This window comes from Pseudophryne corroboree, chromosome 9 (genome assembly GCF_028390025.1).
Source record: "Pseudophryne corroboree isolate aPseCor3 chromosome 9, aPseCor3.hap2, whole genome shotgun sequence".
In the NCBI taxonomy this organism is placed as follows: Eukaryota; Metazoa; Chordata; class Amphibia; order Anura; family Myobatrachidae; genus Pseudophryne; species Pseudophryne corroboree.
In genome coordinates, this window is record NC_086452.1 from 120,978,898 (window position 1) to 121,000,300 (window position 21,403).

The window sequence follows — 21,403 nt, forward strand, 5'->3', positions numbered from 1 at the left end:
CCGCTTACTGTACCCAGGCATCTGTTGTAAACTGCTGCCAGATCTGTGCAAACTGAAGAAGTCGGCCCCCCCACCCTGGGGTCCCCCAGGTGGAGGCCTGCACCATCAGGCTGATGGCTTATTATCTGTTTTCCCAACAGGTTCTCTGGTAGCCCAATGCTTTATAGTCCTACCAGACTGGTTGTATTGGGGCTGCTTGCCATCACTTTTTCCTTTAGCTTTTCCTTGAGACTGAAAGGGCCGAAAAGCCAGAACTTTAGGTTTGAAATTGTATGTGAAAGGAAACTTGACCTTCTTGGAGTCTGCTTCTGACTCCAGAATATCTGTCAATTCTTTACCAAAAAGAATATCTCCAAAAAATGGCAAAGATTCCAAAACCTTCTTAGATTCTGAATCAGCTTTCCACGTACGTAGCCAAACTGCTCTGCGAGCAACTATTGTTGAAGCTGATGCCCTGGAGGCAATAGTACCCATATCCAATGCTGCTTCTTCCAAGAACATTGCAGCCTGTTTTATATGTGCTATATGGGATTTTTGCTCTCTTTGAAGCTATTGAAAAATCCCCCTCCAATGCATCAGGCCATGCAGCCACTGCCTTTGCCATCCAAGGTGAAGCCATGGCTGGCCTTATGACTGCCCGAGAGAAAAAAGTTATTTTAGAAAACCATTCACTCTCCTATCCGTGACATCATTTAATGATGTTGAAGGCAAAGGTAATGTAGATCTACTTTAGGAGCCACCTCTCTTTTTAAACAATCCCCAGCTGGAAGAGGATAAATGGAATTCCATTTCATAGGAATTCTAAACTTATTAGGTGTAGCCCAAGCATCTTCCATGATTTCCTGATCTGACCCTGGAACCTCAGTCTTAACTGTTTTGGGATGTTTAAACACAGGTGCCTTGGTTTTTAACACAGCTCTGCTGAATCCTCTAAGAACAGAATGGCTTTCATAGCTTTAATTAACTCAGCTATATTCACTGAGCCGAGACCTTCCTCCTCTTCTTCGTATGCCGAAGTAGAATTAATTGAGCTTTCATCTCCCGATGAATCCTCATCTGAATCATGTGTAGCCTGTGAGGGTTAAGATTTACTTACCACCGGCTTATCAGCTTGATTCTTTTGAGAGGCTGCTGCTGGAAGTGATACACAATAGGTGGGGAGCTGCATGTAAGGGTTAATAGTGTAACCTATCCCTGGTACAGGAGTTGGAGTAATTATCCTATACTGGATAAAGTCTGTGCAAACATAGCCCAAGGTGGATCCATCTGCACCTGAATCTGCCTTATATTTTTCAACAACCCCTGGTGAAAGCTAACACAATTTGCACACAAACCATCCTGAACCAGAGGGTAACACAGCTTTGCATGACAAATATGATATGAGTGTTGGTGTTGATGTGAGTGTACCTTCCTCACCTTTGCCGCTCTTAGACATGATAAATAGTCAACACTTCCCAGTGTACTACACAATTTGTGACTGTTATCACTTTAAACTACTTAAAGTGACATACAATCCGACCCTACCCATGCACCAGCATTGAGGATCGGAATAAATAAAACTGACAGAAATATAGTAAAGTCAGCAATCACACTAGCAGTCAGTCACATGTTATACATTAGCATAATAAGCAATATTAGCACATCATCAACTACATTTTAAGTATGTAGAACATATTACTGCATCAGACGCATTGCGAAAGACACAACAGTAAATGTATACAGACTCGTATGCAATAGGCATCTAACTATTTGTACTCAAAAGGGTAGATAGAGACTTCGTGCTGTATTATCCATACTCAGTAGAGTGGGATACAGGAAGACTCACCTTGCTTCCAGGACCGATCAATACGTTAGTGAACGCTGAGTGGATCCAGACGCTACTAGTGTACACTGACGTTCCATGAACCTATAGTGAACACAGATGCACCAGTCACACAGCGTCTGAGACGGAAGCGGGAAACAGTTCATGGCGGGAGACTCGGAGGAAACTGGTCATGAACCGGGAGGAGGGGCGACCAGTAGAGCATCTGACTCCCTACTGCTGACAAAACGCTAGGGATCGTGGCCTCATACTATTCCTATAGCATATGATCCCCAAGGCCTAGCGCTAGTGCACCCGGGGTGGCAGCCGCGTCATCGACTGTTTGGTAGTTTCCTCCCAAAACAGTGCGCTTGTGTCCGTGTTCCCCTAAGCGGAACCGATGCCTTACCTTCTCCCCATGTCTGGCCACAGCCTGGTATCGTCTGCTGGACCTGCTAGTATACCCGACACAGACACCTGCCGAAACACCACTGTACTAGTGGGTAAGCATTGTCGCGACCCGGCGGAGAGTTGTTGGAGCAACTCTTTCTAAGGTACATATAAGACGCTGTTTAGAAAGATCACTCAAGAAAAAAATAGACTATAAAAATAAAAAAAGAAAGCTTAGGGCTGCTAAAAGCCAGCAGCCCTCTGACCATGGTCCGGCTCCTGCCGCACCAAACAGAAAACTGATTTGCCTGAGCCAGGAGGCGGGGATATATGGACGGGCCCACTGCATGCTGGGAGGCCGGAAAAGTTTTGACCGATTGGTGCAAATCCACTGTCGCTTCATCATATCCCATTGTTATCCTGTGGACCCTGCCGGAGAAAGACTGGCTAGACAAAAGGACCGAGGACTGAATTGACGAGATGCACACCATGAAGAGACAGACAAACTTCCAGAGTCAAGGAAATCACGTGAGACCTGATCCGGTGAGGCAGGCCGTCCCACTTGGAAAGGATTAACCGCTGCAAAGGGCGAGAATGAAATTGAGCATACTCTACCATGTCTAAAGCCGACACTATGAGGCCTAGTACTTGCATTGCTGAATGTATCGACATACGAGGGCGAGAGAGGAAACATTGCCCTAAAGATTCAGGACCTTCTCCGGAGACGAGAACAACCGTTGGTTGTGTGTGTCCAGTAACGCCCCCAGGTGTACCATGCTCTGAGCAGGAACCAGCGAGGATTTCTTTCAGTTGATGAGCCACCCGTGGGCTCGCAGGAATTGGACCGTCAGCTCCAGATGACGGATGAGAACCTCTGGGGAGTTCGCCAGGATCAACAAGTCATCCAGATATGGCAGGATCATGACACCCTGACGGCGGAGAAGGGCCGTCATGACCTTGGTGAAGATTCGCGGAGCCGTGGTCAGTCCAAAAGGCAAGGCCTGGAATTGATAATGTAGGTTGCCAATAGCAAACCACAGATATTGCTGATGCGACATGGCAACAGGTATATGTAAGTAAGCATCCTGTGTGTCCAGGGATACCATATAGTCCTTGGGCTCCAAGGCCATAACAATAGAGCGAAGAGTTTCCATACGGAATTTGGATACCTTCACAAATTTGTTCAAAGACTTGAGGTTGAGAAAGGACGGTGAGGTTCCATTCGGTTTCGGAACTAGGAACAGCGTTGAATAGTACCCCCTGCCTCTCTAAACTAGAGGCACCGGCACTATAACTCCTGTGTCCAGGAGGGATTGTACCACCAAATGTAGAGTTTTTGCTTTCAACGGATCCGAAGGGATAATTGTCGAGCAAAACTGACGAGGAGGACATTTCTTGAAAGAGATGGCGTATCCGTGAGTGACGACTTCCCTCACCCAGGCGTCTGAAGTGGTCTGTAACCATACCAGGGCGAACCGCAGAAGCCGGCCTCACACCCTGGGGTCCACCAGGGGGAGGCCCGCCTCGTCATGAAGCAGGCTTGTCTGGTTTGGAAGCAGGCTGACGGGAAGCCCAGGAACATTTAGGTTTGGGCTGAGAGGTTTTGGAAGTGCGAGCCTGTTTCGAGTACGCCTGACCCTTTGCTTTACTTGGAGGTCGAAAGGAAAAAAAGGTGGTACTTTTAGCTTTCGGAGCCGAAGGATTAGTATTCGGCAGACATGCAGTTTTAGCAGATGCTAAGTCAGCAACAATCTTGTTCAGATCTTCCCCAAAAAGGATGTCTCCCTTAAAAGGGATAACCTCCAAGGTCTTTTTAGAGTCCAGATTCACAGACCAGTACCGCAACCACAGAATCCGGCGAGCCAGAATGGACGCAGTAGACGCTTTGGCCGCAAGGACACCGGCATGAGAGGCCGCCTCCTGAATATAATGACAGGCTGTGATAATATATCAAAGACACTGTCTGGCATTATCAGAAAAATTAGAAGGTAGCTCCGCTTCAACTTCTTGAACCCAGGCTTCAATAGCCTTCGCAGCCCAAGAAGCCGCTATAGTGGGTGTATGCACAGCACCTGCAAGGGTGTAAATAGACTTCAAGCAACCCTCCACACGCTTATCCGTCGGTTCCTTCAGAGAGGAGACGGTAGTGACAAGCAGAGTAGAGGACACGACCAGACGCGCGACATGTGAGTCCACTGGCGGCGGTGTTTACCAATTTTTACTTAACTCTGCAGCGAGGGGATAACAAGCTAGTATCTTCTTAGACGGAGACTTTCTTTCCGGGAGACTCCCAGGATTCCGGACGTATGTCAACTAAATGGTCAGAATGGGGCAAAACTAATTTAGTGACCTTCTGACGTTTGAACTTATCGGGTTTCTTAGACGTATCTGGAGGTTCAGATTCATCAATCTGAAGAATCAGTTTGATAGCCTCCAAGAGGTCAGGAACATCCACCTGTGAAATGGATTCCGCATCAGAAGCATCTGCATCAGTGTCTGATGGATCAGTGTATACGCCATCTGGAATATTTTCCTCAGGTATATCCGCGGCGTCAGCACTGCATGACGCAGGATCAGCCACGGATCTCCCGCCCTGTGTAGCAGACATTATTTGGAAAGGTAGCCTTAGGGCGTAACAGTACAATATAGCCAAAGTACCAGACAAAAAACCCCTATGGAGTGTGCCTGCAGATGAAGAACAAAAACAGAGGATATATGGTGACTGAAATACACAAAGAAAAATACCAAGGTAGTATATCCCGTGAAACACTATATAAAGACATATATATTATGTGTACATATAGATATATTATATACCGTAGATATAATAGGATTTTAATACCTACTGGTAAATCCTTTTCTCCTACTCCGTAGAGGATGCTGGGGACTCCAAAAGGACCATGGGGCATAGACGGGATCCGCAGGAGCTTGGGCACACTATATAGACTTAAACTGGGTGTAAACTGGCTCCTCCCTCTATGCCCCTCCTCCAGACTTCAGTTATAGGAACTGTGCCCAGAAGAGACGGACATTTCGAGGAAAGGATTTTTGTTTAAACAAAGGGTGAGAAACATACCAGCCCACACCACAACATACCGTACAAGTGGAGTAATATGAAACCAGATAACCGTATGAATTAACAACAGCAACAAGCTGAATAAACAAATACACAACCCATGTGTAAACAATACAACCAGTAATACTACAACTGCAAGTAACAGTCCGCACTGGGATGGGCGCCCAGCATCCTCTACGGACTAGGAGAAAAGGATTTTCCGGTAGGTATTAAAATCCTATTTTCTCTTACGTCCTAGAGGATGCTGGGGACTCCAAAAGGACCATGGGGTCTATACCAAAGCTCCAGACCAGGCAGGAGAGTGCGGACGACTCTGCAGCACCGATTGAGCAAACATGAGGTCCTCATCAGCCGGGGTATCAAACTTGTAAAACTTAGCAAATGTGTTTGAACCCGACCACGTAGCTGCTCGGCAAAGCTGAAGTGCCGAGACCACTCGGGCAGCCGCCCAAGAAGAGCCCACCTTCCTAGTAGAATGGGCCTTTACAGACTTCGGCTGGCCTTCCGTTGCCGAAGAATGAGCCTGCTGAATCGTAGTACAAATCCAGCGAGCAATAGTTTGTTTAGAAGCAGGATTTCCAATCTTGTTGGAAGCATACAGGACAAACAAAGCTTCTGTTTTCCTGGTACGAGTCGTTCTAGCGACATAAATTTTCAAAGCTCTTACAACATCAAGAGACTTTGGAAGCACCACAACCTCCGTAGCCACAGGCACCACAATAGGTTGGTTAATGTGGAACGAAGAAACCACCTTCGGCTGAAATTGTTGACGAGTCCTCAATTCTGCTCTATCCGAATGGAAAATCAAATACGGGCTCTTGTGAGACAAGGCCGCCAACTCTGACACTCGCCTGGCCGACGCCAGAGCCAAAAGCATGACCACTTTCCAAGTGAGAAACTTTAACTCAACCTTACGCAAAGGTTCAAACCAGTGAGACATAAGGAACTGCAAGACCACTTCAAGATCCCACGGCGCCATAAATGGAGGGTGGATATGCAACACTCCCTTCACAAAAGTCTGAACCTCGGGAAGGACGGCCAATTCTTTCTGAAAGAAAATAGATAAAGCCGAAATCTGCACTTTTATGGAACTCAATTTCAGGCCTGCATCTACGCCTGCCTGCAAAAAATGGAGAAATCGACCCAAGTGAAACTCCTCCGTCAGAGCTGCTTTGGTCTCACACCATGAAACATATTTCCTCCAAATACGGTGATAATGTTTTGCCGTAACTTCCTTCCTAGCTTTAAGGAGAGTGGGGATGACCTCCCCTGGAATACCCTTCCGAGCTAAGATTTGGCGCTCAACTTCCACGCCGTCAAACGCAGCCGCGGTAAGTCCAGAAACACGCAGGGCCCCTGCAACAGGTCCTCTCGTAGAGGAAGCGGCCAGGGATCTTCCACTAATAATTCTTGAAAATCCGGATACGAGGCCCTCCGTGGCCAATCTGGAACGACGAGTATCGCCTGAACCCCTGTACGTCAAACGATCCTCAGCATCTTCGGAATGAGAGGGAGCGGAGGGAACACATACACCGAATGAAACACCCACGGAGTCACCAGGGCGTCCACTGCGCTGGCTTGGGGGTCCCTTGACCTGGAACAATACCTCGGAAGCTTCTTGTTGAAGCGAGACGCCATCATGTCTATCAGAGGAAGTCCCCAACGGTTTGTCACTTCTGCAAATACCTCTTGATGAAGAGCCCACTCTCCCGGATGTAGATCGTGTCTGCTGAGGCAGTCTGCTTCCCAGTTGTCTACTCCCGGGAGAAAGACTGCTGACAGAGCGCACACGTGCTGTTCTGCTGAGCGAAGGATTCTTGTGGCCTCCTCCATAGCCACCCTGCTCCTTGTTCCGCCTTGGTGGTTTACGTACGTCACTGCTGTTATGTTGTCCGACTGGATTAGGACAGGGAGACCCTGAAGAAGGTTCTTTGCTTGCAGCAGGCCTTTGTAAATGGCTCTCAACTCGAGAACATTTATGTGGAGACAAGATTCCTGGCTTGACCACTTTCCCTGGAAATTTCTTCCTTGTGTGACTGCCCCCCAACCTCATAGACTTGCATCTGTTGTCAGCAGAACCCAGTCCTGGATTCCGAATCGGCATCCCTCTAGAAGGTGAAAGCCTTGCAGCCACCACAGGAGAGAAATCCTGGCTCTGGAAGATAGAGTTATTTTCCGGTGCATGTGCAGGTGAGACCCGGACCATTTTTTCAGCAGATCCCACTGACACACCCGGGCATGAAACCTGCCAAACGGAATGGCTTCGTAAGCCGCAACCATCTTCCCTAGTACCCGAGTGCATTGATGATTCGACACACTTGTCGGCCTCAGGAGCTCACTGACCATGTTCTGGATTTCCAGAGCTTTGACCTCCGGAAGAAACACTCTCTGTATCTCCGTGTCCAGGACCATGCCCAGGAAGGGCAGCCGAGTGGTCGGGAACAACTGAGACTTTGGCAAATTTAGTATCCAACCGTGATGTCGCAAAACCAACAGGGAGAGATCCACATTTCTTAACAACTGCTCCTTGGACCTCGCCTTTATCAGGAGATCGTCCAAGTACGGGATAATTGTGACCCCTTGCTTGCGCAGGAGGACCATCATCTCTGCCATTACCTTGGTGAAGACCCTTGGGGCCGTGGAAAGCCCAAACGGCAACTCCTGAAATTGGTAATGACACTCCTGTACTGCGAACCTCAGGACTGACGCCATAAAATCTCCCCCTTCGAGGCTGGAGATCACCGCTCGAAGAGACTCCATCTTGAACTTGAAAGTTTTCAAGTATGGATTGAGGGATTTTAGGTTCAGAATCGGTCTGACCGAACCGTCCACAAAGAGGCTCGAATAGAACCCTTTCCCCCGATCTGACGGGGGAACCGGCACCACGACCCTCTGTTGACACAACTTTTGTATCGCATCCCTTACCACCTCTCTTTCGGGAAGAGAAGTTGGCAAGGCCGACACGAAAAACCGGTTGGGGAACATCTCCTGAAACTCCAGTCTGTACCCTTGGGACACTATGTCTAAGACCTAAGGATCCAGAGCCGAACGAACCCAGACCTGACTGAAGAATCGGAGACGGCCCCCCACCGGTAGGGACTTCCCCAGGAGATCCCCAGCGTCATGCGGTGGACTTGGTAGAGGCAGGGGAGGTCTTTTGGTCCTGGGTGCCCGATACTGCAGGCGACTTCCTTCCCCTACCTCTACCCTTTGAAGCGAGGAAGGATGAGCCCTTACCTCTTTTGGATTTATTAGGCTGAAAGGACTGCATCTGCTGGTGGGGTGCCGCCTTCTGTTGTGTGGGAACATAAGGAAGAAAAGATGACTTACCCGCCGTAGCGGTCGACACCAGGTCAGCCAGGTCTTCACCGAACAAGACACTACCTTTAAAAGGAAGAGCTTCCATATTCTTCTTGGAGTCGGCATCAGCATTCAATTGGTGAATCCACAGCGCCCTCCTGGCGGAAATCGACATGGCATTGGCTCTTGATCCCAAGAGGCCAACATCCCTCGCCGCATCCTTTAGGTAACCTGCAGCGTCCTTAATATAACCAAGAGTCAGAAGAATATTATCTTTATCAAGAGCATCCATATCAGAAGCCAAATTTTCAGCCCACTTTGCAATAGCAATACTCACCCATACCGATGCCACAGCAGGTCTGAGCAATGCACCAGTATTGACGAAAATGGACTTCGAAGTCGTCTCCAGCTTACGATCCGCCGGATCCTTGAGGGCAGCCGTGTCAGGAGACGGAAGTGCCACCTTCTTGGACAACCGTGATAGAGCCTTGTCCACATTTGGAGACGACTCCCATTTTTCCCTATCGTCAGAGGGAAAAGGATATGTCATCAAAATTCGCTTGGGAATCTGCCACCTTTTTTCAGGCGACTCCCAAGCCTTTTCACAAAGTGCATTCACTGTATAGCCCGTTTTTTGCCAGCCAAAACCTCCGTAACTGCTGCCCAGGGCGCTCCCCCCTAGCGCCCTGCACCCTGTGAGTGCCGTTGGTGAAGTGTGTGGGAGCTAAAGTCTTCTGCCGTCACTGAAGTCTTCGGTTCTTCTAATACTCACCCGGCTTCTCTCTTCTGGCTTCTGTGAGAGGGGTGATGGCGCTGCTCCGGGAACAAGCAGCTAGGCGAACCAAGTGATCGAACCCTCTGGAGCTAATGGTGTCCAGTAGCCTAAGAAGCAGAACCCTTAACTAAGAAGAAGTAGGTCTGACTTCTCTCCCCTCAGTCCCACGATGCAGGGAGCCTGTAGCCAGCAGGTCTCCCTGAAAATAAAAAACCTAACAAAAGTCTTTTTCCAGAGAAACTCTGTAGAGCTCCCCTAGTGTGTGTCCAGTCACTCCTGGGCACAAAGTCTAACTGAGGTCTGGAGGAGGGGCATAGAGGGAGGAGCCAGTTCACACCCAGTTTAAGTCTTTATAGTGTGCTCAAGCTCCTGCGGATCCCGTCTATACCCCATGGTCCTTTTTGAGTCCCCAGCATCCTCTAGGACGTAAGAGAAATAATATAATATACATATATATGTCATTATATCAGTAGGGGAACCAAAAATGTGGGATTTTGAATAAGGGATACTCAAATATATACATATACATTTATATACATTTATCTTGACCTTTAATAGGATTGACTGAGACTGGGCAGTCAGACTTAATCCCCTGCTGTGATGACTAAATCCCCTGCTGTATTGTTCTCTGTATTGTAATGCAGCTGAAAACAATAGATGAAGGGTTTCTGTTAATAAACCATGTTGTGCCTAGGCGCAGCAAACTAGCCAAGATAACTGTGGACCCATCTGTATGACCCTGAGACACTTATCCCCCTCAGGGTATAGAATATAGGGATAGCAATATGTGTGAGATACACGGAATAGGAACCACACAGCAGCTATTGGCACACACAGTCACATGTACAATGCAGAGATTATTACAAACGACAATAAAACTGCACTGGACTAGCAATACTAAGTAAAGCTATGTATGTATACAGATATAACAATGCACAGTAAATACTGGATGTATATCACAGAATACTTGTACTAAATATCCCTGTAGTTATGCAATTTTTCTTAACGAACACTGTCTAAACGACAAGTGATGCAGGTGGCTTTACAGAGGAGACAGTGCCCAGCAGTCCTAGTATTAGCGCAGCTCAGTGTAATGGCGGCCAAACGCTGACAGGGAGTAAGGGACAGAGAGAGATGCAGCTCTAGGGTGGGAACATCTGCTGTAGATGGCGCCTGGGGCTACAGGTCAGAGCCTTATCCCCTCTGCTGGACTTCACCACCGGGTACTGCGGTGCCTATACCAAACGGATTTTAGTAAATCCGACCTGTGCCCCTTGCCCTGGTGGATATAGTGGGATCCCTGCACGGGCAGTGTCCACGCCAGCGTCTCCGGAGACCGCGTCGGGTTGCGATTTCGGTGGTTCCTGCTTGGGAGACACTCTTACCGCCTCCCGATGATGCGGCCACGCGATCCAGGAGAGCAGCGGCTGTATGTGTGCCTGAAGGGACCAGAGCGCCTCCGCTGTAATACCCGGCAACCAGGGTGCGGGAGTATACAGTGCCGCTGGGGGAGGTGAGGGAGCTACAGCACGATATGTCAGCATGACATATAGCAACTAGTGCCTGTGCCCTTGAAGTCTTCTTTCTTGTCAGTGTCCACGCCAGCGCGCGCGGTCCGCCTCCGGAGACCGCGCCGGTTCGCGATTTCAGAGGGCCCCGTCTGGGGGACCCTCTTACCTCCTCCCAAAGATGCTGCCACGCGATCCAGGAGAGCAGCGGCGGGTGTGTACCTGAATTAACCGGAGGCCTCCGCTTTAAGTACCCGGCAACCAGGGCGTGGGAGTATACAGCGCCGCTGGGGGAGGTGAGGGAGCCGCAGCACGATATGTCAGACTGACATATAGCACTTCTAAGTGCATGTGCTGCGGCCCTTGAAGTCTACTTTTCTTCAGAAAGCTCTTTTTCAGGGCTGCCTAGCGCAGCCCTCCCGGTTAGCTGCCTGCACTGCAGGCACCAACTTACAAACTGAGCTCCAGTGCCTGAAGGCGGGGATATAGAGGAGGTGGCGCAAGGCATCCTGGGAACAGTCAAAGCTTTAGCCTGTTGAAACCTCGGATCAAGATCCAACTCTACACTCCGATGTTATTCCCTGTGGAATACCAGTGTACCCCGCTACAGAAATAATAGATTTCAAAAATGAATAAGAAATGACTGATTGGATATAAGTGTTTAAAAATGGAAATTACCATATAATGGTTCTGGGACAGGTGGATTTGTCTTCTGAGCCGGGCCACATTCAATCACCGGAGAATTTGGAACTGCACACTTTTCTAGAGTGTTCCTAGACTCAATTAGAGATATGTAGAATTCCTCCAAGGGGATGGACAGAAGATTTAGATCATTAGCTTTCACAAAATCATTTACTTGCTGTAAACAGATCAAAAAGAATTGTTCACGTTAGTTAATTTAAAGTTTTACATTTCTGCCTATAAACAAAAACCTGCAAGTCTTATGTCACCAAGCCGATACAGACCTCTTCTTTAGGTTTCTCCTCCTCCTGATTTTTATCTAGGTTTACAGAATGCGGCTTTAGCACGTCAAGAGTCATCGTATTGCTTGAAAAAGACCAATTCTCATCCCATACATCTTCACCAGTGGGGATGGCTTCTAAGTATGGCATCTCAGATTCAGCCTCCTCTTTTACCTGAATAAAGATGAAAATGTTTATATTCTTTCCAGTACCAGGTATCCCCAGGAAGATCAACATTCTCCATCTCCCATGAACTAAAGCCATTTTAAAATAGCTTAAGGTACTTCTAAAAGATTCTGTGCACCAAAAGGATCACATATTATGATTATGGTGGGTAGCTGAATTCTGGAACAATACGGAATTAAACAAACCAGAATCTTCAGGCAAAGACTAAACTCAATCCTGGGTTGGCTGAACCCCTAGTGTGAACCAACAGTAGAGGGGAATGGACAGAATTACATTATGTATGTATTTGTAATTAGTGATGTGGTCATAGATTTGCCACTATGTTAAAACGGCTAATTTTGTGTCAGCTTTGAATGGAAGAAGATAGGAGTGATGAGGGACTAATATTTAATAAGAAAAAAATGGAATCATGGAAAGTATAGATCTGCAAGTCTGATATCCTTTGTTGGCAATATCCTGCAAGGCAAAGACGAATGTAAAAAAATAAGAATTTACTAACCGGTAATTCTATTTCTCGTAGTCCGTAGTGGATGCTGGAAACTCCGAAAAGACCATGGGGAATAGCGGCTCCGCAGGAGTCTGGGCACAACTAAAAGAAAGCTTTTAGACTACCTGGTGTGCACTGGCTCCTCCCACTATGACCCTCCTCCAAGCCTCAGTTAGGATACTGTGCCCGGAAGAGCTGACACAATAAGGAAGGATGTTGAATCCCGGGTAAGACTCATACCAGCCACACCAATCACACCGTATAACTCGTGATACCATATCCAGTTAACAGTATGAAATTTAACTGAGCCTCTCAACAGATGGCTCATAACAATAACCCTTTTGTGAACAACAACTATGTACAAGTATTGCAGACAATCCGCACTTGGGACGGGCGCCCAGCATCCACTACGGACTACGAGAAATAGAATTACCGGTGAGTAAATTCTTATTTTCTCTGACGTCCTAGTGGATGCTGGGAACTCCGAAAGGACCATGGGGATTATACCAAAGCTCCCAAACGGGCGGGAGAGTGCGGATGACTCTGCAGCACCGAATGAGAGAACTCAAGGTCCTCCTCAGCCAGGGTATCAAATTTGTAGAATTTTGCAAACGTGTTTGCCCGACCAAGTAGCAGCTCGGCAAAGTTGTAAAGCAGAGACCCCTCGGGCAGCCGCCCAAGATGAGCCCACCTTCCTTGTAGAATGGGCTTTTACTGATTTAGGATGCAGCAGTACAGCCGCAGAATGCGCCAGCTGAATTGTGCTACAAATCCAGCGAGCAATAGTCTGCTTAGAAGCAGGAGCACCCAGTTTGTTGGGTGCATACAGGATAAATAGCGAGTCAGTTTTCCTGACTCCAGCCGTCCTGGAAACATAAATTTTCAAGGCCCTGACTACGTCCAGTAACTTGGAATCCTCCAAGTCGCTAGTAGCCGCAGGCACTACAATAGGTTGGTTCAAGTGAAAAGCAGATACCACCTTAGGGAGAAACTGGGGACGAGTCCTCAATTCTGCCCTATCCATATGGAAAATCAGATAAGGACTTTTAAATGACAAAGCCGCCAATTCTGATACACGCCTGGCCGAAGCCAAGGCCAATAACATGACCACTTTCCACGTGAGATATTTTAGATCCACGGTCTTTAGTGGCTCAAACCAATGTGATTTTAGGAAATTCAACACCACGTTGAGATCCCAGGGTGCCACTGGAGGCACAAAGGGGGGCTGAATATGCAGCACTCCTTTTACAAATGTCTGAACTTCAGGTAGTGAAGCTAGTTCTTTTTGGAAAAAAATCGACAGAGCCGATATCTGTACCTTAATGGAGCCTAATTTTAGGCCCATAGTCACTCCTGCCTGTAGGAAGTGCAGAAATCGACCCAGCTGAAATTCCTCTGTTGGGGCCTTATTGGCCTCACACCAAGCAACATATTTCCGCCATATGCGGTGATAATGTTTTACCGTTACATCTTTCCTGGCTTTAATCAGCGTAGGCATGACATCCTCCGGAATGCCCTTTTCCTTTAGGATCCGGCGTTCAACCGCCATGCCGTCAAACGCAGCCGCGGTAAGTCTTGGAACAGACAGGGCCCCTGCTGCAACAGGTCCTGTCTGAGCGGCAGAGGCCATGGGTCCTCTGAGATCATCTCTTGAAGTTCCGGGTACCAAGCTCTTCTTGGCCAATCCGGAACCACGAGTATTGTCCTTACTCCTCGTTGTCTTATTATTCTCAGTACCTTTGGTATGAGAGGCAGAGGAGGGAACACATAAACTGACTGGTACACCCACGGTGTCACTAGAGCGTCCACCGCTATCGCCTGAGGGTCCCTTGACCTGGCGCAATATCTCTCCAGTTTTTTTGTTTAGGCGGGACGCCATCATGTCCACCTGTGGCCGTTCCCAACGATTTACAATCAGTGTGAAGACTTCTGGATGAAGTCCCCACTCTCCCGGGTGGAGGTCGTGCCTGCTGAGGAAGTCTGCTTCCCAGTTGTCCACTCCCGGAATGAACACTGCTGACAGTGCTAGCACGTGATTTTCCGCCCATCGGAGAATCCTTGTGGCTTCTGCCATTGCCGTCCTGCTTCTTGTGCCGCCCTGTCGGTTTACATGGGCGACCGCCGTGATGTTGTCTGACTGGATCAGTACCGGCTGGTGTAGAAGCAGGGGTTTTGTCTGACTTAGGGCATTGTAAATGGCCCTTAGTTCTAGAATATTTATGTGCAAGGAAGTCTCCTGACTCGACCATAGTCCTTGGAAGTTTCTTCCCTGTGTGACTGCCCCCCAGCCTCGAAGGCTGGCATCCGTGGTCACCAGGACCCAGTCCTGTATGCCGAATCTGCGGCCCTCTAGGAGATGAGCACTCTGCAGCCACCACAGCAGAGACACCCTGGCTCTTGGAGACAGGGTTATTAGCCGATGCATCTGAAGATGCGATCCGGACAGGTCCCACTGAAAGATTCTGGCATGGAACCTGCCGAAAGGAATTGCTTCGTAAGAAGCCACCATCTTTCCCAGGACTCGCGTGCAGTGATGCACCGACACCTGTTTTGGTTTCAGGAGGTCTCTGACTAGAGATGACAGCTCCTGGGCTTTCTCCTCCGGGAGAAACACTTTTTTCTGGACTGTGTCCAAAATCATTCCCAGGAACAGTAGACGTGTCGTCGGAACCAGCTGTGACTTTGGAATATTCAGAATCCAACCGTGCTGGTGTAGCACCTCCTGAGATAGTGCTACTCCTACCAACAACTGCTCCCTGGATCTCGCCTTTATTAGGAGATCGTCCAAGTACGGGATAATTAAAACTCCCTTTTTTCGAAGGAGTATCATCATTTCCGCCATTACCTTGGTAAACACCCTCGGTGCCGTGGACAGTCCAAACGGCAGCGTCTGGAATTGGTAATGGCAATTTTGTACCGCATATCTGAGGTACTCCTGGTGAGGATGATAAATGGGGACATGCAGGTAAGCATCCTTGATGTCCAGGGATACCATGTAATCCCCCTCGTCCAGGCTTGCAATAACCGCCCTGAGCGATTCCATCTTGAACTTGAACTTATTTATGTATGTGTTCAAGGATTTCAAATTTAAAATGGGTCTCACCGAACCGTCCGGTTTCGGTACCACAAACAGTGTGGAATAGTAACCCCGGCCTTGTTGAAGTAGGGGCACCTTGACTATCACCTGCTGGGAATACAGCTTGTGAATTGCCTCTAGCACAGCCTCCCTGCCTGAGGGAGTCGTTGGCAAGGCAGATTTGAGGAAACGGCGGGGGGGAGACGCCTCGAATTCCAGTTTGTACCCCTGAGATACTACTTGCAAGATCCAGGGATCCACCTGTGAGCGAGCCCACTGATCGCTGAAATTTTTGAGGCGGCCCCCCACCGTACCTGGCTCCGCCTGTGGAGCCCCACCGTCATACGGCGGACTTGGAAGAAGCGGGGGAGGACTTTTGCTCCTGGGAACCTGCTGTTTGTTGCAGCCTTTTTCCCCTACCTCTGCCTCTGGACAGAAAGGACCCGCCTTTTCCTCGCCTGTTTCTCTGGGTCCGAAAGGACTGTACTTGATAAAACTGCGCTTTTTTAGGCTGTGAGGGAACCTGGGGTAAAAATGCTGATTTCCCAGCTGTCGCTGTGGAAACTAGGTCTGAGAGACCATCCCCGAATAACTCCTCACCCTTATAAGGCAAAACTTCCATGTGCCTTTTGGAATTTGCATCCACTGTCCACTGCCGAGTCCATAAGCCTCTCCAAGCAGAAATGGACAATGCACTTATTTTAGATGCCAGCCGGCAGATCTCCCTCTGTGCATCTCTCATGTATAAGACTGAGTCTTTTATATGCTCTATGGTTAGGAGAATAGTGTCCCTGTCTAGGGTGTCAATATTTTCTGACAGGGAATCTGACCATGCAGCGGCAGCACTGCACATCCATGCTGACGCAATAGCTGGTCTAAGTATAATGCCTGAGTGTGTATATACAGACTTCAGGATCGCCTCCTGCTTTCTATCCGCAGGCTCCTTTAGGGCGGCCGTATCCGGAGACGGAAGTGCCACCTTTTTAGACAAACGTGTGAGCGCTTTATCCACCCTAGGAGGTGTTTCCCAACGTGCCCTATCCTCTGGCGGGAAAGGGAACACCATTAGTAATTTTTTAGGGATTACCAATCTTTTATCGGGGAAAGCCCACGCTTCTTCACACACTTCATTTAATTCTTCAGATGGGGGAAAAACTACGGGTAGTTTTTTACTCCCCAAACATAATACCCTTTTTAGTGGTACCTGGGTTTATATCCGAAATGTGTAATACCTCCTTCATTGCCTCAATCATGCAACGAATGGCCCTAGTGGACATTAGATTTGACTCATCGTCGTCGACACTGGTATCAGTATCCGTGTCGACATCTGCGTCTGCCATCTGAGGTAGCGGGCGTTTTAGAGCCCCTGATGGCCTTTGAGACACCTGGGCAGGCACGAGCTGAGAAGCCGGCTGTCCCGCATTTGGCATGTCGTCAAATTTTTTGTGTAAGGAGTCGACACTTGCACGTAATTCCTTCCATAAAACCATCCACTCAGGTGTCTGCCCCGCAGGGGGTGACATCACTTCTATGGGCATCTGCTCCGCCTCCACATAATTTTCCTCATCAAACATGTCGACACAGCCGTACAGATACAACGCACACACACCGGGAATGCTCTAATAGAGGACAGGACCCCACAGAAGCCCTTTGGGGAGACAGAGAGAGAGTATGCCAGCACACACCAGAGCGCTATATAATGCAGGGACTAACTGAATTATGTCCCCTATAGCTGCTATAATATTTACTGCGCCTAAATTTAGTGCCCCCCCTCTCTTTTTTACCCTTTTCTGTAGTGTAAACTGCAGGGGAGAGCCAGGAAGCTTCCTTCCAGCGGAACCGTGAGGGAGAAATGGCGCCAGTGTGCTGAGAGAGATAGCTCCGCCCCTTTTTCGCGGACTTTTCTCCCGCTTTTTTAATGATTCTGGCAGGGGTAATTATCACATATATAGCCTCTGGGGCTATATATTGTGATTGTTTTGCCAGCCAAGGTGTTTTTATTGCTGCTCAGGGCGCCCCCCCCCAGCGCCCTGCACCCTCAGTGACCGGAGTGTGAAGTGTGTATGAGGAGCAATGGCGCACAGCTGCAGTACTGTGCGCTACCTTGGTGAAGACAGAAGTCTTCATGCCGCCGTTTTTCCGGACTTCTTCTTGCTTCTGGCTCTGTAAGGGGGACGGCGGCGCGGCTCCGGGACCGAACACCAAGGCCAGTTCCATGCGGTCGATCCCTCTGGAGCTAATGGTGTCCAGTAGCCTAAGAAGCCCAAGCTAGCTGCAAGCAGGTAGGTTCGCTTCTTCTCCCCTTAGTCCCTCGTTGCAGTGAGCCTGTTGCCAGCAGGTCTCACTGTAAAATAAAAAACCTAAATTATACTTTCTTTCTAAGAGCTCAGGAGAGCCCCTAGTGTGCATCCAGCTCGGCCGGGCACAAAAATCTAACTGAGGCTTGGAGGAGGGTCATAGTGGGAGGAGCCAGTGCACACCAGGTAGTCTAAAAGCTTTCTTTTAGTTGTGCCCAGACTCCTGTGGAGCCGCTATTCCCCATGGTCCTTTCGGAGTTCCCAGCATCCACTAGGACGTCAGAGAAATATTAAGTACAAAGAAAGAAATAGACTGAAAACAGAAATATTGAAATTTGAGGGGTAAGAGCTGTAGATGACCATGAGTGTAACGAGATCCTGCATAAATGGGAACTATACATTATGGTAAGAACTTACCGTTGATAACGGTATTTCTCCTATGTCCACAAGATAACAATGGGATATGATGGAGCGATAGCGGATTGACACCAATGATCACAAGCTTTCAGTCCTCCCAGGATGCAACGGGCCCATCCATATATCCCCGCCCACTGGCTCAGGCAAATCAGTTGGATTCCAAAGCATTTAAGCAGGAGCATTAAGTAGAACCCTATTCAGACGAGAAGAACATACATGCACACCCTTCCATGCAAGAGGGAGGAGTTTAGCGAGTATAAAGATCATCAAATCAGGTGAGACAGGGTGGGTTCCCTGTGGACATAGGAGAAATACAGTTATCAACGGTAAATTCTTACCATAACATATATTTCTCCGGCAGGGTCCACAGGTTATCCACAGGATAAAAATGGGATTTCCCAAAGCAATTTTTAGTGGTGGGGACGCTCCTGATTCGACAGGAGAACCTTACGCCCGAATTCAGAGTCATGAGAGGCAAAAGTATCAAAGGCATAATGAATTATAGAACAAGAGTGACAGAAAATAAATCACAATGCGCTAGAAACAAGTGTGATACAAATATATATAACTGAATACGTTCACCAATTTTTCCTCCTCCACGTTTGCGTATGTGGATATATTCCTCATGTGCATGTAAGGAAATCGAAGAAAAAATATGCCATATGGTGAAGTACAGTTTAATACATTAAAAACATAATTTCCAACATCAATCATTAAAAAAAAGTGCAAGTGCAATGTAATAATAACAGCAAGTGTGGGGAATCCTCTGGAGGCTGCAAAAATGAACAATTACCGGCTGGATGCAAGACTATTCACATAGAACAATCCTGGCAGTGCATAAGTCCATTGGATAGCCCGGGTTCCATAGACCACGTCTGCAGATAACTTTCCTGTCGGGTCTTAGTCCAGTCAGCTGCCTCCGTCACCCCACACGTCCACCAACGCGTTTCAACCCGCTCAATCGGGTCTTTTTCAAGGTGTGTGTCCAGAAGAGAAGCGGACGTGTGGGGTGACGGAGGCAGCTGACTGGACTAAGACCCGACAGGAAAGCCATCTGCAGACGTGGTCTATGGAACCCGGGCTATCCAATGGACTTATGCACTGCCAGGATTGTTCTATGTGAATAGTCTTGCATCCAGCCGGTAATTGTTCATTTTTGCAGCCTCCAGAGGATTCCCCACACTTGCTGTTATTATTACATTGCACTTGCACTTTTTTTGAATGATTGATGTTGGAAATTATGTTTTTAATGTATTAAACTGTACTTCACCATATGGCATATTTTTTCTTCGATTTCCTTACATGCACATGAGGAATATATCCACATACGCAAACGTGGAGGAGGAAAAATTGGTGAACGTATTCAGTTATATATATTTGTATCACACTTGTTTCTAGCGCATTGTGATTTATTTTCTGTCACTCTTGTTCTATAATTCTCTATGTGGTGGAGGTTGAGAGTACCCTCCAAGACAGAATTTTAACACACCTGCTGCTGTTTCTAAGCGCACTCCTATACCCTTTCCTCCACCCCTTGGTTTCACTGTATTCATCAAAGGCATAATGTCTAATGAATGTGTTAATGGAAGACTATGTGGCTGCCTTACATATCTGTTCTGCTGAAGCACCACGTTGTGCTGCCCATGATGGACCTACCTTACGAGCAGAGTGAGCAGAGACATTAGTTGGAACAGGGAGATCAGCCTGAGAATATGCTTCTGAAATCATCATCCGAAGCCATCTTGCCAGCGTCTGCTTATCCGTAGGTCATCCTATCTTGTGAAATACGTAGAGAATGAAGAGAGAATCTGTCTTTCTGATGGCACTGATATGATCCACGTAGATCCTTAATGCCCGGACTACGTCCAGTGACGCTTCACCCGCAGAAAGTCCCGATACCTGAAAAGCCGGGTCTACAATTTCTTCGTTAAGGTGAAATTTAGATACCACCTTAGGAAGATAACCAGACCTAGTTCTGAGAACTGCTTTATCTGGATAAAAAAAAAATCAGAAAAGGAGATTTACATGACAGCGCTCCTAAATCTTCTATTTGATGCCATAGTCAGTAGAAAGAGAACTTTAGCTGTCAACCATTTAAAATCCACTTTATTAAGTGTTTCAAACGGAGCAACTTGAAGGGCTTTGAGGTCTAGACTTAAGTCCCAAGGCACTGCAGGAGGAACAAAAGGCAGTTGAATGCGCAGCATTCCCTGGAAAAAAGTACGCACATCCTGTAAATTGGCAATTTTCTTTTGAAACCATACAGTCAATGCTGATACTTGCACTCTCAAGGAAGCCAACTTCAAACCCTTATCCATTCCTGCCTGAAGGAAATCTAAGACCCTGGATACTCTGAAAGATTTTGGGTCCATACTTCTTTCAGTGCACCAATGAATATAGGCTTGCCATATTCGGTGATAAATGCGAGCTGAGGAGGATTTCCTTGCTCTGAGCATAGTTTGAATTACCTGTTGTGAGAATCTTCTTGACTTCAGGATAGAGGTTTCAATAGCCACGCCGTCAAAGACAGTTGATCCAGATGCCTGTGATAACAAGGACCCTGCATTAGTAGATCTGGACGTTGAGGGAGCAGAATTGGAGCATCCATCGACATCCTTTGTAGATCTATGTACCAATGCCTTCTGGGCCAAGCCGGAGCTATTAGAATCATGGCACCCTTTGCTTGTTTTATTTTCCTCGCCACCCTGGGTAGCAGGATGATCGGAGGAAACAGATATGCCAGATGAAAGTCCCATTTCACTGACAGTGCGTCCACAAGGATCGCTCCGGGATCCTTTGTTCTTGACACGTATGCTGGTACTTTGTTGTTCAGACGGAACGCCATGAGATCTATCTCTGGCAAACCCCACTTGTCTACCAGTGTCTGAAATACTTCCGGGTGTAAAGGCCATTCGCTTGCTTGAATGGTGTGTCGACTGAGAAAGTCCGCTTCCCAGTTTAGGACTCCTGGAACGAACACTGCGGACAATGCTGGAAGATGGAGTTCTGCCCACTTTAGTATGCGACTTACCGCCTTCATTGCTTTTTGGCTGCGAGTTTCTCCAGGATTGGTTGAGGTACGCTACTGCCGTTGCATTATCCGAGCGGATCTGGACTGGTTTTCCTTG

At 47.9% G+C, this 21,403-nt stretch overlaps 1 protein-coding gene across 2 annotated transcripts in view; it reads right to left on the reverse strand.

Annotated features, from left to right (window-relative positions):
• The window catches only part of TDRD5 (tudor domain containing 5), a 602,913-nt gene that overhangs the window by 43,724 nt on the left and 537,786 nt on the right, over positions 1 to 21,403 (reverse strand). For both annotated transcript variants that reach the window (XM_063939810.1, XM_063939811.1), the window contains exons 14-15: positions 11,816 to 11,986; positions 11,529 to 11,709 (exon numbers count right to left, since the gene is read on the reverse strand). In XM_063939810.1, coding sequence (XP_063795880.1) covers positions 11,529 to 11,709; positions 11,816 to 11,986 — 352 coding nt within the window. The remainder of the gene's footprint in view (positions 1 to 11,528; positions 11,710 to 11,815; positions 11,987 to 21,403) is intronic.